The sequence below is a fragment of the Hirundo rustica genome, chromosome 13 (genome assembly GCF_015227805.2).
Source record: "Hirundo rustica isolate bHirRus1 chromosome 13, bHirRus1.pri.v3, whole genome shotgun sequence".
NCBI lineage: Eukaryota > Metazoa > Chordata > Aves > Passeriformes > Hirundinidae > Hirundo > Hirundo rustica.
The window spans coordinates 13,399,701-13,416,909 of NC_053462.1; the positions used below are offsets into that span (position 1 = coordinate 13,399,701).

Genomic DNA, 17,209 nt, shown 5'->3' on the forward strand with positions numbered 1-17,209 from the left:
CTATTTTGGTCCTCAGCCAGTCTAATTTTCACCTACATGACTGTGTTCCTCAGAAAGCTCTGGTGGGAGCTGTGGACAGATTAAGTAGAGGTCAACTGAAGTGACAATTGCAATGAAGAGGAGAAAAATACTCAACTTCCCAAAAATCATGCTTACTTCTAAAGGGTTGGAAGGGCATTTCATCTAACTACCATCCTACTCACTCCTTCAGCTGCTCTGCCTGCCTGAAAGAAGCTACTGTAGCATGTACTGGTATGAAAAATCTGACTGTTCTCTGGTTTTCACAAGTCTCGAGTTATTTTGGGACTCTGGGAACACCATTTGGAAAAGTTCCACAAGGAAACACTAAATAACCAAGATCCTTGAAACAACCTTAGTGTTTATCTAAGGTTCTCCCACACCACAAAGACACAAGGACTCCCACAGTTATGCCTTGTGCACCCATATCCTCTGAATAATGTCAAACAGCTGAAAACAAAGGACAGGGATCACCAGCAGAGTTGCACCGACAGAGTTTTGTCCTCCTGATCTTGCGCCAGAGCCTTAAATCTAATGCAACTGGTGTTCAGCTGCTGCTGCATACAGATAGAGTCTAAGGCTACATACAGTGCTCTAAACCTGCCTCCTCAGCACCAGAGCTGTGACGTGTTCAATCTGAAATCCCACCTCTGCCTGCATTCAAAATGATCAATGTTCCAAACAGACTGATTCTCCCATTACCCTTTGTATCCCTTTAGAAAAACCCCACATCTGCTCTATTCTGGTGTCAGCAGTGTCCTGCTCTGTATAGAGGCCACCTCAGAGAGAGGAGTGCACCCCTCACGATGCCTTGCTTCGGGGAACACTCCATAAATGGGAACCTCTGAACCCCTGGTAGCCCTCTGGTTTATTTTTCCATCTCAGGGTATGAAGGGCCCCCGTGGCTTTCATATTTCAAGTTAGATCTTAAAAGAGAGAGACTGCAGCCCAGAAATACAGATGCTCCTAATCAATACCAAAATGTCTAATGCCAGACAGCACCATAGCAATATGCCTCACAGAAAGGGCACTGCAGAGCCATTTGTTCTGCTGGGTATCTACAAGTTCATTATCTGTAGTCCAGTCAGATCTGTGTGAGTGTGGTAATTTGAATAACCTCAGACAGATACAATAGCAAGCAGTGCTTCTGTGCGTGTTTGAAGTTCCTTCTATGATCTCTTTCTCTTCCCGTTTGCTCTTTTCCTCTCCTTCCTTTCTGCAGCTATTTAAATTGCTATTATTAGCTAAAAAAGGATCAATTAATTACCTCTGAAATGAGAATGAATACTTATACCCAGCCTGGCATAAATGGAGCTGGCATTTGATAACAGTCAACAGAAGCTGAGCAGCTTGCAAGGCATTTCAGAATAACAACAACAATAATAAAAATCAATAGGAGGAAAATAGGGACAGCTCTAGAAAGTGTTAATGAAAGTTGCTGAATTCCAGTGGCTCACCTGTGAACAGCTACATGAAAGCCTTCTGAATACCAAATATATTCATTATAGGCTGCATTGCTTGGCTGAGCCTCTAAAGAATTCTTTGGACTTGTATTCTCTCAATAACAAAGGAGGGGCACAGAAGAGAGCAGGATAAGAAGGATGAAGGGGTGGACAAAAGAAGGTTCACATTTTTGTTTTGGAAACAAGATTATCGAGGCATATAAAAACAATAAAATCAAGGATCAGTAATAGATACAAACTTGAAATCTGAGGGTTTTTTCCTCCCAAGAGCAGAGGCAGCAATTCTTTAAGTCAGACTCTGAGGGTACAAGGAGGTACCACTCTTTTGCAACACCAGGGTGAAAGATTGCTGGAGAGTGTTATAAAACAGTCAGGAGTTAAAGCATTTCCTGAACTGATCCTAAATAGTTACAGCAACATAAGACTGCTCTGAAGCCAAAGCCCAGCTTCAGCCACTCTCACACCTGTCATACTGAATTAATGTTCACTGTGCTCTCACAAGTGTTTTATGAAATGCATTATAGAAACCCCTTTTGCCCCCTGTTCTGCACCAAAGTGACAAAGTAGTTTGGCTTACTTAGGTAAATGCATTCCCATAGCACTTTTCTCTCCAGCATCCAAATACAGAAATACCTCATCCAGAGATGCTCATATAACAGTAGAAATTTCAAACTTCTTTACCAGCAATAAAATTTGTGACTAAGGGAAAAATAGAATCAATAAACACCCTCCTCATCTGAAAGCTGCCACAAGGTATTTAATGTCTACGGATGATCAAGGTTAAAAATGCACCAAATCTTTACTTGGAGAAAAATGGAACTCCAGCCAAACAAAAACCTGAATCAAGTCTGGTCAAATAATTCCTGCTGTGGTTAGATTCTCTAAGTGATGAAAGAGCACTTTCATCTTCAGCCATGTGTCAGAGGGCTCCCCAGAGTCCAGCTGTCCAGTCTGCCTTGGGACTGGACACTGTGACTGCTGCTACGCTGAGCTGGGAGGGGATGGGGTGCTGTGCAGGGTGAAGTCCTGTCTGGCACCAAAACCCTTGAGCTGCAATTCATTTCTGTATGTTTATTGTCGTAAACAGTATAACACTGACATCCACGTTCACCTGTAGGAATAGGAAGAACCCACCCCACCAGGCAAGGAAACTGTTTTTCATCACTTCATGTAGGTGTAGCACTGCATTTCTGCTACTCAAAGATGCACTGAGGATGCCCCAAATGAAGTGAGCATGCTTTGCTCCGGCTGTATTTTTTGTTGTTTGGACTTTCCTTTTGTTTTCTTCATTCCCACAAAATCACTGAATCACCTTTGGCCACAGAGTTTAAAAGATGAATGAAATTGCTTGCACAGCTATAATCAGGGAAAGGCACATTATAGCGAAAAGATGGGAGATTCAACACTTCAATACTATCCAGGATCATGATGGTGCATCAATGTGGGATAGAAGAACAGCACACACATTCCCAAACGATCTGTAAATCCCTCTTGTCAATTCCTGGCTTTGCCACTGGCCGATCTCACTCTGCTCACTGTATGGAAGATGAAGAGATTGCATCTGGACAAAGAAACAGAGCAATGATTAAGCCTTCTGGTTTTGATTAATAGCAGAGCCAGACATATTTACCATCTGGGGCTGAAAGAGATTCGGCTCTGCTCAAGAAATGTAAGAAATGATGAAAAAACACAGGAGATAAATAATATCTGAGTCAGCAGAAAATGACTTCACAAAAGTCTGCCTCAACACCAGAGATGTCACAGGAACAAATGGCTGCAATTGCTGCAGTGTATGCAAAACATTTCCTAGCAGAAACTGGAGGGCAGGGGAAAAAAGAAAATTAAGGAATGTGCCATCAGTTTAAACCACAAGGAAGAAGGGGAGGCTGCTCCTTGTCTTTCTCAAACCTGCTTTATGTGAACAGTCACTTCCCAACCTCCTTGTGGCCATGACAAATGTGAAGCTACCTGGACAGCAGTGACTTAAAACTTAATTACTTTTATAGGAAATGAGGCATGAAAACTATTATCAAAAAACACGACGTCTGAAGTACAAGCAGCATTTCACTTTCCCCACAGAAAGCTTCTGAATGCCAGAACTGACTGTAAGGCATGGTGCGGTGCTGGAAACATCAGTAATTCTTCCTAGGGCATGGCAATACTGTCTTCTGAGGCCACGTTTGAGAAAGAGCAGAATAAATTGCTTGTATGAGCACCTGGCACAGGGCTTTGTTTGTTGAAAGCGGTTGCAAAGCCCAGAAAATTCTCCACATATTTGACCTTTGATGTTGGCAGAGTGATCCATAAGATCGAACCTCTTCAGTGCTGGTGGAAAAAAGGCTATTTATTCAATGCAGAAAACAACCCAAATATTGCTAGTGAAAAGAAAAGCCACAGCAGCTCAGTCCCTACAGAGGACTCGTGTAACATGAGGGTGATGGTGCCTGAATGTGAGAGTCAATATGATGTGTCCCAGAAGCACAGGTTGATAATTAAAAGAGCAACTAATGCCTGGAGCAATTTAACCTTCCTTCCTCCCCATCACACATTGTAGCTCTAGTGCATCTCTTGTGCTGCATCCTGTACTTTCTCCATTTTTGGAGTGTTCCTGAGACAGCTGCCACGTGTTGAAAACATTGATACGGGGCTGTTAGGCCAACTTCACTGTATCCTGGGACACCATGTGTTTTGGGGAAATTCTCTACAGTCCTATCAGCCACACAGCCCCACTGGTGGAAGTTCAGCCCCTCTTGCTTATTCTCACTGCCTCTGCTGTGAAATTATTCCAAGTGTTGCCCCACTCATGCTTGTGAATGATTCCTTTTGCTCTTTATAATTTAAGGGAAAGATAGACTGTGAGGTGGGGACAGGAAGAAATTCTTGTCTGTGCACCAAACCACGTTTATTTAGGTCTGCTAAAGGCTTCTTTCACCTTTCTTTGGCTCATTAGAGACAGCACACTGAGCACAATGGACTTGATCTGGTGTGAGAAATCCCCCATTCTCACAGGATGCCTCCATCAGAGCTGGCACTTCCCTGACAGCTATTACCTTGCTCCAATTTACTGACCACTGGCTCTGACAGAGCTCTATAAAGTGCACAGCAAATAGTTTATTCCAGGGAAGCAGGGCCCAGCCTGCTCCTTTATCCCCTCACAGCAGTGGTGAGAGAATAAGGCTGCAGCACACCCAGAGCACAAAGAGCCTGAAGAGGGAAATTAAAGGACACAAACAGTTATGAACCTTGACAGGTGAAAATGTTTGCTGTCGGAGGGAAATGCTGAGATGCCAAGTCAATGCCACGCACATCAGACACCAGGGCAAAGAGAGACAAATGCAGGACATGAACTGCAGGGATTTCACAACAGAAGAGTTCTCTGGCTCCAGAGCTTTTGATCTCTGTACCTTTGCAATGAGACATTTCATCTGGGAGTCAGCTTTATCCAGTGCTGGATTAACTTCTTGTTCCACAGCCTGACCTGTCACCCGGAGTATTACAGAGATGGGCACTCAGAAACCCGTACAGAGGAAACACATTAGATTGAGAGAGATGTATTTAACATCAGTGCTGTGCGATACATCACACTGCTCACAGCCTAATTTCAGCTTGATTTCCACAAAATGAAACTGTAACAACTAAGCAAGTGTTTTTATCCAGGCTGAACAACACTAATCTTTTCTTTGGATATTGGTGAATACTGCTATGGAAAGCCTCACCCATATTTGTATCTTTTTCTAGACACATCAGCAGGACAGTCTGGGACACATTTTCCTTTGCCAGAAAACATTAGCTACAGTACAAGTTATTGCCTCCCACTTAAATATTTTTCATGCATATCATTTCCTGGGACCAGGGCAGTGCAGACTTCTGGAACAGGGACAGCCTGTAAGCTGTTCAAAAGACACTGATGTTCATTATTTAAAGCATTTAAGAAAAAAACCAAATCACCAAGTGACCACCCAAAACTTTTCCTGTGTTACACCTGAAGGATCCCCAAATCTGATTGTGCCTTGGCAAAGGTACACAGAAATGTGGGTGTTTTTATTCACACCTACTCACACTTTCTGAGGCAAAGTATAGAAAGCATGCAAGGATACTGTGCATTTTTCTGGCAACCACGCAGGAAAACAGAGCTAATTTTAAACTACAAACATTTCACTCAAACCCACAAAGGTGGGTCTATCCTAGGCAGCAGCAGAGTATAATTTCCATTGATGTCATGATATACCAGCAGCAAAGCTGCAAGGTTTTAGTGCTACCTCGCGGAACTAAATTAAATTTAGTATTTACAGATTAATATTAGACTGTCACTCCTCAGCTTCCTCCAGAGAAATGTTTTGATAAAGAATATTTTTTTTCTTCTTCCAAATCCTGTGAGTAGAGAGAGGGATGTAGAAGTAGTTGCTCTCCTGTCTTTTCCAGTGAGCCCTCCATATTCTGCATTCTTCCTGCAGTTCCAATATTCCCACTAAAACCAAACCATGGAATTCTCTTGGCCAGGCTCAGAGAAACATCGGAGGAAAGTATTAATTTTCTGAATCAGAATCAATATGCTGCACAATCATTTTCCAGGAATTATTTATTCTTAAAGAGAATGTGCTAGCAAACACTTTGCTCCCTGCCTTTTCCTTCTCCCAGCCTTTTGCAACCAGCTCCTGCAAGGTGACACCTGTGGGTGGGATCAATTCAGCTCCTTACCTGGTCTGTAAATGGTAACAAACTACATCCAAGCTAGTAAAACTTCACAAACCTGCAACTGCACCCAGTAAAGTTAAAATTAACAACTACCTATCAACTGCATTTTAGCAATGACATTCATTCCTGGGTGCCACAGACGTGCTCACTACTGTTGGGCAAACTTGAAGAGGCAGAAGTCTTTGCTTTCAGCTACTGAGAAGACACGGGAGTTTTACAAAGTAAGAGAACTTTTATTTTTTGTTAACTTCTTTGAAAATATTTGTCACTAGAGATCTTCCTTCTGTACTGATCAACTACCACACGGTATCAGATAAACAGAATGAATTCCCCTTAATATAAAGTCAGCCAAAGGAAAAAGTAACAGAAGGCTACAAAGATCAGAAGAAATGCTCACTGAGTTACTGTGACCAGATGGCTTTTTGTCAATGTTTGAGGGAAGTCAGGGTTTGATGCTTTTCTTCCCATACGTTATTTTCTAACTCCAGTTCGAAAGTGAGAGTTTAATTTGTATCCCTGCACCATCCACCTAGCCAGGCTCCAGCAGCTCTCTCTAATGACATAGCAATGATTTTTCGGATGGCTGTCCACAACATGGATTGTGTTTAGCATCCACCTTAATTGCTTCATTTATATGTTCACACCAGAAGTGAACACAGCTAATCCAAAGGAATGTCTCTGCATTTTATCCTTCTTTTTAAACCGTCCCTCATAAACATTTAAAACTGTGAACAAGCTTGCAAGAATGGGTTTTGGCATGAGGAACAGGTGGTGCTAATGTTGGGTAAATGTTCCTGCAGGGGAGAGACTGGAAGTCTGCTATAAATTATAGGGGTATTTCTGTAGCTGAAAAACTTGATGTTCATTGATGAAGCTGAGAGAGCTCTTTGATGGCAAAGTCATCGGGGACCTTCAAATTATGTCACATCTCTAAGTCTTCTTCCTCCATTTGTCTTGGAAAAACATTCTTGCAAACATATGTGATGCACATAGCACTATCAAGTGATGATGGCCTAGAGAAATTATGTATTTCCACTTCATCACAAATTCAAGCTGAATAATCTCATACTCAGACACTTTTCCAGGTCAAATTCCTCTTGTATTTATATTGCTTAACATAGGAAGCAAGTAAATTAATTTTGCAATTTGGAAAAACATATCCCAAGTAAGCAGTGGGATCAAAACTTCTTTCTGTCCATCAAAAATCACAATTCTAGCCTCTAAACGACTAAAGGACTCCATGCAGTGAAGAAAAGATGTGATAGGAATATACTTGCAGTATGTGGCCCACAATTTCTAAATCATGCTATCAGTGTCCTTTTATAATCTGCAATACTTGTTCCCTACAGTGCAGCACTTAGATAATGCCTTTTCTGTAAGAGATCCTCTCCATGGAGGATCTGAGCTGGACAGAACCCCATGTGACAGTGAGCAGGAAAATGTTTCCTGCTGATGAATTTTTCTGGGGCAGTACCATCCCCATATTCCAGCAAGCAGCTTTGATAGGAAAATGGAAAATCACTGGAAAATAAAGAACAGGTTTTACTCTTTTACTTTTCTTCCTCCACATGGAGGGCTGCAGGGTATGGACCCACTGTTTCAGTAGTTTCTTTGGGAGTGAATAACATCTCAATTCCAATTACTCTCCATACACTGCAGTTTCCATGGTGCAAACCTCTGCCATAAGGAGAGTCCATTTCTGCGGATTTAACCCCAAAACCTACCCCACCAACTCAATCCCCAAAGCAGAGCCCTCTGGGTACCACAGCCACTGACCTTTGTGCCCGGTCTGTGATCTCCTCCTCCAGATCCAGCAGGAGTGCTGCCTGAGCCATCAGCTCCTTGCTGCAGGGCAGGGATTTGAGGTGCAGAATCAGCAAACCAAGGCAAAACTTGCTTCCCATCTCCTCCAGCTCCTTGGTGCCCAGCTGCAGGCCCTGGTGGAGAGAGGCACATGATTTCATGATCCCTACATATGGAAGTTCCCCCTACAGGATAATTTGCAAATTAACTAGCAGCACATGGTCCACAGAAGATATCCTAAAATAGCCTCTGTTTTACAGTAGGGGAAACAGAGGAAAAGAGTTTAAATGTTTCAAGTAAATTTTCAGAAGTCATTGTAAGAATTAGACTGGGACCCCAGAAGAATCTGAATGTAAATCCATTTTTACTAATCATTGAGTTTTTCTTTTTCTCTGTAGAGGAGCTGTCTACCTAAGTAATGAGAAAAAAAAAAAAAAATCCTGTGATTATAAACATTAGGCAGTGGCAAAGATAGAAAAGGGAACTGGACAGGGGGAGAAAAGAGAGAAAGAGATCTTTAACAAGTTATGAATTGTTTCTTAAGAAAATCAATTGAAAAGTAATTGCAAAATAACAAACACCTCTAAGGAATTTCTCAGTCTGTTAAAAGCTGGTAGCACAAACTGGGTTTGGATTATCAACTTCATCTTTCAAGAGAGGAATTCTCCAAGCCGTAGATCCTTGCTGATTGTGAATAGTCTGTGTTTTGTTTTACATCTAGGGCCTGCATCAGAGCAGGTCAGTGTAATTGATGGCAGGTACATGCAGGAGACAAACAAAGCTCAGATACACCAAAAAGAAACTAAAACTGCAGAGTCCCTCACCTTTTCCACTTGGTGACCACATCACCCATCAGGGGCTGGACCAGCTGCTGCCTCTGCCAATGACAGCCCTGTGTATTTCTGCAGCAAAAAACCATCTCGGCAGCCAAGCTTCTCTGAGACTTCCAGCTCCATTCCCAGGCTGTTTCCTTAGCAACTCTCAGGAGTCCAGAACAAGTCCTGGCTTTAAGCATGGTGCGAGCTCCACATCAGCACAGCCTGCACAACGCCCTCCACCAGATATTTGTTAGTGAGCATCTCATGGGTACTGAACACATTATAATTTATATTATAAGGTATAATGTGTGTAGTAATCCATGACAGGGGACGGAGCTCTGCTCTTTTCTTATATAAAGTTATTTTTGTAAAATGCTTTGGGGTCCTCGGGTCTGAGCACTTCTGTATAGCTGGAAGATTATTTCTGAACCAAAACCACACAGGTGGATGGAAGAAAGAAGAGATTTCACACATAAATGTCTGCAGCTCTCCTGAGGAGTTTTTTGATTAATTTTTGTTAGAGGACAGAAACTATTTGCACAACACCACCATAACTTCCTCTCTACCAGGTCCAGCATATGCAAATATCATCTGGTGGGGGCAAAAAAAAAAAAAAAAAAAAAGCCACAACAACAAACAAACCTCTCTCTGATCACAAATACATTTTCTATGGACAAGATATTGCAATTCGGTTTCTTTTCTGAGGTTCTATGGGTAAAGCATGAATCCATAGTTATGACGAACATAATCCAGAACTCAAACATGAGTGGCTGGACTAGGAAGCACCTGCTTAGAAGAGCACACACCATCTCACCATCTGAGGGAACAGCCTCAGTGCTAGGCAGGGTGTAGGGTCCCAGGAAAACTGACTTTTCCCCTCTGAACAGTCTCTTAAGTGTTTTTATCAGAGTAGACAAATGTCTGAAAAATTTTTTACTCTCCTCTTATTCACCTCTACTGCAAGCTTTTCCAAGCAATATATGGGTACAAAAAGATGTAACAATAATTTATAACAAAAACAAAAATGAGGGAGAAGTTTATGGGAACGGAGGGTCATTAACACAAAACAATGAGAATGCTCAGCAGCTCTAAATAGATTCCTAAATGTTTTATTATTTTACTTTAAAAGACTTCAGACATTTTAGTGTGGCAGAGTTACAACCAGCAGGCAGAAGTGGTGACATTTCAGAGAAAAAAAGGTGTCATTTCCACAGCAAGAGAGTTATTTTCTCAGGGGCAAAAAATACAAAGAACATCTTGAGGCTTTCCCTGGGGTGCATCTCAGGGTCTTGCTTCCAAGATTAAGGCAACATACTAAACAGCTATCAAGGAGATGCAAACAGTGCCTGAGCTGAAATTCAGCCTGTGGCTTTATGACTCCCTAGAGCTTCACTCAGGAGATGGAGAGACCTTAAGAAACTATGAGCAAAATAATGATACTAATAACATTAGCACTATAACACACCTCAGAAGCTGCTCATGCACTGAAGTCAGCTGCTCTATGATGGACCCATATTGCTTTGATATTAGACAGCTCAGGAGCAACAGCTGGAAACTCAGCCAGAGGATTGCCTGTTAGCATACTTTATTCACCTCAAATGTGGACATTTATTTATTTTAACTGGGGCAATTTTTTCTCTCCTTCCTCCCTCCTCAGTTCTCAGCAGAGGGAGGAGCTGGAGGTGCAGAGCACCACTGCCATTAAACTGAAGCTGGGGACAGAGCTGGCCTGTTGAATTAATGTTATTGATGGCATCTGCCAGCCATGCCAGGACCTGCTGCAGTGGTTAATAATCAGTCCCACCTGTATTACTGAAAGGAAAGCCTGACCTCCAGGCCTCTCCCTTGTAGCCATGTGGCGCAGCCAGCTGCAGAAATTTTGAGGTTGTGCTTACAACTCAGAGTTATGAAAGTATCCTATGAGAAGCAAAAGAAAGAAGAAAGGTAGAAGTGAAGCAGTCTGGTTTGGTTGGGAAGCTGGTAGGAAGCACAGCTCCATGGCAGGGAAGCTGTCTGGGTGTTACCAAGTGACAATACATGCTCTGTTTGTCACAGCTGTACAGGAGGAAGCTGCTCTGCCTGCCAGCACCTCCCCTGCAGTGTCCTGCCAGCCTGGATTCTCAGTGACCCCATCTTCCTCCCTGGCACAAGGCTTTAGAGCTCTGTCCCCTCCTCTGGTCACCTCTGTGTGACCAGTGGAGCATGGTGCAAAGCCTCCCCTGCCAAAAGGATCCGGGCCAGTTCTGAAGGAGGAAGCAACATCCCTGCACCAGAAAGCTGCAGACAAGCTCATCAGTCCTAATTAGTCCAGCCTCAGAAACATGCTAACTAAACCACCCCGCTTTAATGATCAGTTCCAAGCTCCACACAGGTTTTGCTCTCCACTAGGTCAAAGTGCCAGTCTGGACCAGCATCAGCTTGGTGCACCACATTCCACTGCAGAGTGCAAATTGGTCCCTTGGGCCCTGTCATGCAATAATCTTCTGCAGACATCATGTTAAGGGATAACAGGTTAATTGTTTCCTGGCTATTATAGAGAGTAATGGAGCTGAAAAACTTTTCTTAAACCCTTTTCACATTTTCACAGTGCAACGGACAGAATGGGAGGAGGTAATCCCTAATAACAGTCCAGGTTTGAGGTATATTTATTTTCCACTGTAATACAAAACAGGGGAACAGGAATAAAAGACTTATCATTTAGCCTCAACACTGTCAATATAAATTTTCCTAAACAAAAATGATCAAATAATTTTGGAAAACCAGTTCATTCATGCTCAGCCCTGATGCATCAAATAAATATCCACAACTAAATATTTCCAAGATCTCTCAGCTTTCCTTCAAAATACTTCCCAGACTAAATGACAATGTAATGGAAAAACTTTATTATTCATTACTCATGTGCTTTAAATACTCCAGGAGGCAAAGACAGCAATAGTTTTGGAACACACATATTGTTGAAGGAGGTGGAAAGACTCCAGGAGTCAAATTAGAGATTTCTCCACAAGGGTAATGAGAATTACAGTAAAATTAGATCTGGGAGATACTAATAAATACAAGTAGAGAGAGAATTTCGGAAGGATCAATTTTTTCCTAAAAGTAAATACAGCACAGCCACATCAGCTGCCTCTCCTGCTTTAGATCACTGTTCAGTCCTTGGGGCAGCAGCTTTTCCCTGCAAACCCACTTCCAGTCAACACATATACACACACACTTACAGAATATTCCCTGCGTCTCAACAGCTCTACACATGCACAATGGCTATGCCCTAAGGCTGGGTATAAATAAATTGACAGTCTGGTTTCTCACTAATTCCATCAGTGCTCTCTCCCTCGGAATACTAATCAAAACCATTTGGAAGCTCTAGAGGACAAACTTAGGGAGCTGAATGAAACATTTGGTGCCTGGTGTCTGCAGCCTTAATTTTAGCTTGAGCCAGCCCTGAAGGTTACTGTACTTTCAACCCCTGTGAATGAAAACACACAGACACCTGCTGGGGAACTGGCTACTTGGACAACGAGGACAGCAGGGAATAACCCGGGTTTTCTCATGCCCCAGAGATCCCCCAGCAGCAGGAAAAGCATGGAAAACAGATGAAACTGAGGGGATGGGAATTTGGGCCAAAACATTTCAAGAGGATTAAGCAAGTGGAACAGGCTGAAGATGCAAGGGGGGGAAAAAAAAAAAAAAAAACAACAACAAAAGAACAATCAGGTGATCAGGAATTTCTAGAAAGAAAGATGAGAGGGATTGGAGTCAGGGCCAGGAGATAAAAGGATGGGAGAGACAAAAGGATGAGAAAGAAGGAAGGGTTGTTGAGGTCAATGGATGCTGATGAAGAGGAATGACAGCAAGAAGAAAGCCAATGGCAGCCTTGACCACCTTGGCACCCTTGGGAAAATGTGTCTTGCTCTGCACATCTGTCCTCATTACATCTGGTGCTCTGCCCACATGGTGAGGAGAAAAGGCCTGACTTGGCTTTGAATCTCCTCACAAAACTTCTGCTGAGCTCAGCTGGTGTTTTGGCTGAGCAAACTTCAACAGCACAGAAGTAACTATTATTTTAATCATTCAAATGGGCCCTTTTATTATTAAAAGGTATGTATGTCACAGGCAACGCTGTTCAAGGAAGAGGGTGAAAGGGAAGATGAAATATCTTCTCCTAATATCTGCTGGAGAAGGTGTCCTGGGCAAACTGCTCATAGAAGAACTGAGGCTTTAACAAACAAAAATCTGTTGCCAATTCTCTAGAAAAAAAACCCAGTTATTTAGGCTATGAATTCTCCAGTTCTGTTGTGGGGAAATGTTTTTCCTTCTTTCCGCTGACTCGCTATTTGTCTGACATTTTCATTTCCACACCTTTCCACCTTTCCCTCACAGTATTTCCACAGCTGTTTCCCTCCACCCTATTCTTCCTCCCAAATTTCTTCTCCTTCTCTGTTTCTTCCTCAGCCTCCTTTTTCCCCTTCTTTAATATCTCCTATGAATGACTCAGTATAGCCAAGTTCATCGTGTGTTGGAAGAGCCAAATTTTATTAGTGTTGCACCTGAGCTCTTTTTTTTCTTGGCCACTCTACCCCAACACTGCTACTAATGTTTTATGCCGGCAATTTGCAAACTGCTCAGGATGGAGACAGGGATGGATTTAACTTCCCACCTCCTCAAAGACTGCATACACACACTGAGGTAGTGGTTGGACAAGGAAGAGCACAATAACTTTTTTGGTTTGGGGTTTTTTTGGTGAGTTTTTGGGGGGTTTTGTTTGTTTGTTTTTATGAGGGTTTAGGTTGTTTTTTGTTTGGCTTTGGTTTTTTGTTTTTGTTTTTTATGTGGGTCGTAATTGTGATGGGTGGTCATGCCTGGAACAAAAAGAGAATGACAAATGAGGATATTTTCCACCTATGCAGACAAACCATCTAGAAAGATGCTACTCTTTGCAGAGCCCTTGCTTTCCAATAAAATTGAGTAGTACATCGGTTTTCTGTCTCATTCATTTCCTTGTGACATGCTGGGGACCTATTTTAGGCCCTGGATGGACCTGGACTAAGCTTATCCCTCTCTGCAGACACTGAACAATCTTTCTTCTTGCTCCACGATGTCTTTTCAAACAGAACTGAAGAGACTGAGTGAAGGCCAGGCCAGAACTGCACACTTTAGTGGAATCTGCACTGCCTCAGAGTAACAGGATCAGGAGTGCCTCAAGTTCCTATCTGAGCACTGCAGACAGTTTTGGGGAGAAGAAGCCTGCCCCATCCAATGAAGATGTGACAGTCCAGGGAGAGCAATCTTTGGACAATAGACCTAACCAATGCCATAGGTGATGCCATTATTTTAAATAATTAAAAAAAACCCATAAAACACAAAACAACAACAACAAAAAAAACCTTTAAAAAAAATCCAAAAACCACCAAAAAAATAAACAAACAGAACAAAAAAACCAAAAAAACCCCAAAACAAGCCAAACAACAACAACAAACAAAAAAAGCAAACCAAAAACCAAACACCCCAACATACTAATTTTTAAAGAAAAACAAATGCTCTGTGGAACATGGAAACAAGCCCCAGGCAGGTTGTGGCCTGAGGTATCTGGAGATTAAGTGTGAGGTGGGGCTATAAGTGTGTCTCAAAATCTGTGTCAAATGAATTAGCTTTTAAAAGTAGCTTGGGCAAGCAAGAAGCTGAAATTTTCCAAGTCCTAAATTGGCAGCCTAATCCCTGAATGACTTTTCTTCCCCTCTTCTTCCACTTAAAAGTTTGCCTCTATAAATAATTCTGATGTACAGAAAAGTAAGCAGATTCTTGGCCCATCCAAGCCTTTTTATCAGCTATGAATTTACCCAGTTTGGCAATATTTCACCATGGGTGTAAAATAATTTTCTAATCCTGGCTAGTGATCATCACATGCCTTGAAAAAAAATGATTTATGATACTTATCGTAGCTAATGTAAATGTAGATGTTACTCAAAGTGTCAAACCCACTTTAAAAAATCTCAGTGAGGTATTTGTCTTCATAATGTCATTCACAGTGGGGATCCCCAGGTTAATTATATGTTATACAAAGAATCAATTGTTGCATCCTAATTTCATGGAATGGTGACACACATTTTTATTATATTAAACAACACTTTGTTATTTTTCCTCATGGTTTCCAAGCATTTAACAGGTACATTCTATTCTTCCCACCAGATAAAAATATTTATTGACCAAAATGACACAGCAAGATTAGCGTGCTTTAATTCCCCATCCCAAACGAGACACCAGGATGGTGGAACCTTTCACTCCTGCACCAACACAGGGACAGGGGCACTAGAACAGATTTAGAGAAAGCCAGCACAGTGTAACTCAGCTCAGACAGCACCCCAGCATCTCCATCCCTCTGCTGCCACACTAGATCACCGTGGTGTCTAACAAACCACTGCAAACCGTGTCCTGGCCTGGCAGCAATGTCAGGTAGAGGAGAACCCTGTGAGGTGGGCTCTGCTCCCTGCTGTGCTGCCTCTGAGCACCCCCAGCACAGCAGAGCCTCCCCCAAGCCCAATGCTCGGTGCTCCTGCCTGCAGTGTTCCTCTCTGCACTGCTGAGCTTTATTCCTTCCCTTTATCACTCAGCAGTTCTGGGATCCAGCATCCCAGATCCCGAGATCTCTCTGCACTGCTGAGCTTTATTCCTTCCCTTTATCACCCAGCAGTTCTGGGATCCAGCATCCCAGATCCCGAGATCTCTCTGCACTGCTGAGCTTTATTCCTTCCCTTTATCACCCAGCAGTTCTGGGATCCAGCATCCCAGATCCCGAGATCTCTCTGCACTGCTGAGCTTTATTCCTTCCCTTCATCATCCAGCAGCTCTGGGATCCAGCATCCCAGATCCCGAGATCTCTCTGCACTGCTGAGCTTTATTCCTTCCCTTCATCATCCAGCAGCTCTGGGATCCAGCTTCCCAGATCCCAGGATCTCTCTGCACTTCTGAGCTTTATTCCTTCCCTTTCTCACCCAGCATCTCTGGGATCCAGCTTCCCAGATCCCGGTATCTCTCTGCACTTCTGAGCTTTATTCCTTCCCTTCATCATCCAGCAGCTCTGGGATCCTCCGGGAAATGCTTTCCCCGTATTGAAGCTGCCTTCCAGGCCACCAAACACTTTCATCTGCTCCCTCCAGCCCGTGTGTATCACTGCTTTGTCTCTTACAAAGAAATGACCCGAAACACACAGAGTACTCCACAGGAGGTGTTACCACTCACATCTACAGGGATATGAGAACATCTTCCAAGGCTCCCTGTTTCTTCACGCACACAGGCGTCTTACTCACATTTTTTTCCTTTATTGCTGCTGCTGCACATGGCACAGACATCTTTATCAAGCTGTCTTTGTAATAGCTACTTATGTTTTCCTGAATGGTTAGGGCTAATTCAGAACCCAGCCATGTGTCTGAATGCTTTAAACTATTCCTTCAAACATGCTGCACCCTGCCACTGCCTATGTTTCAGCTTCTGTTCTAGTACCCACAATCTTTCAGCCCTTCTTCCCACGGTATAATTTGCATCAGCTGCTAGCAGCAGATCTTATTATCTTATTATCTCCTTGCCTTCCAGGCATTCAAATTATAAACACTGACCAACACCAATTCATGCAGTGGTTTCTGGATTCATCTTACATTTTTTTCCATCCCAGTGTTGCCTTATCCTACCCACTTTTCCCAGCCTTTTAACTAGGTTTTGACTATACACAGACCCTTTTATTTCTCACTCCATACCTCCCAAAATTTCTTGATTTTTTTTTTTTTTTCGTTTTGTGGAAACTACTCCTTTTATCAGATGCTCATCTTGGATGCCCACTGATACCATTCTGCATGAAAATTAGCCTAGGTTCACCCATGAAAGCCATAAATGAAACTTTCTATACTAATTTCTCATTTGTCCTCTAGCTCCTGTACTTATTTAAAAAAATAATAAAATTCATATTATCAAGGCCCTATCAATTCTATTAAAACTCTCAGTCACTGGGTTTCCTTATCCTGGTGTTAGTCCAGGTCCTGTGGTTGTGTTATTGGTGATTCTCTCATGACATCAAATAAGTTTTTGAACACAAGGATTCATAATTATGATTATTTACCTTGTTGAACCTGGTTTAGACAGTCAACTGCTGAGTCTGCTGGCCATTTTTAAAAATTTCTTTTTAGTAGCTCAATTTCTTATTTTCCTTAAAACTGTTACAGGAAAAAAAAGCCTGGGTTTCACCTAAATCTGTGAGTACAACCTTAATCAAATATCAAATAACAGGGCAGACAATGTGCAAGCACTGATTTGTGTACAAAGCAGCCAGCGTGATCCCACAGCATCCTGCTCTGTTCCCATCCTGGCTGCCGACAAGTTCTGCCAGGGACCCTGTGGCTTCAGAACTCATCCAAATCCCAGCCTACA

At 42.5% G+C, this 17,209-nt stretch overlaps 1 protein-coding gene across 2 annotated transcripts in view; it reads right to left on the bottom strand.

Moving 5' to 3' along the window:
• AGBL1 (AGBL carboxypeptidase 1) overlaps positions 1-17,209 on the bottom strand; it is a 266,584-nt gene that overhangs the window by 77,624 nt on the left and 171,751 nt on the right. For both annotated transcript variants that reach the window (XM_040077478.2, XM_040077473.2), the window contains one exon: positions 7,953-8,113. In XM_040077478.2, coding sequence (XP_039933412.1) covers positions 7,953-8,113 — 161 coding nt within the window. The remainder of the gene's footprint in view (positions 1-7,952; positions 8,114-17,209) is intronic.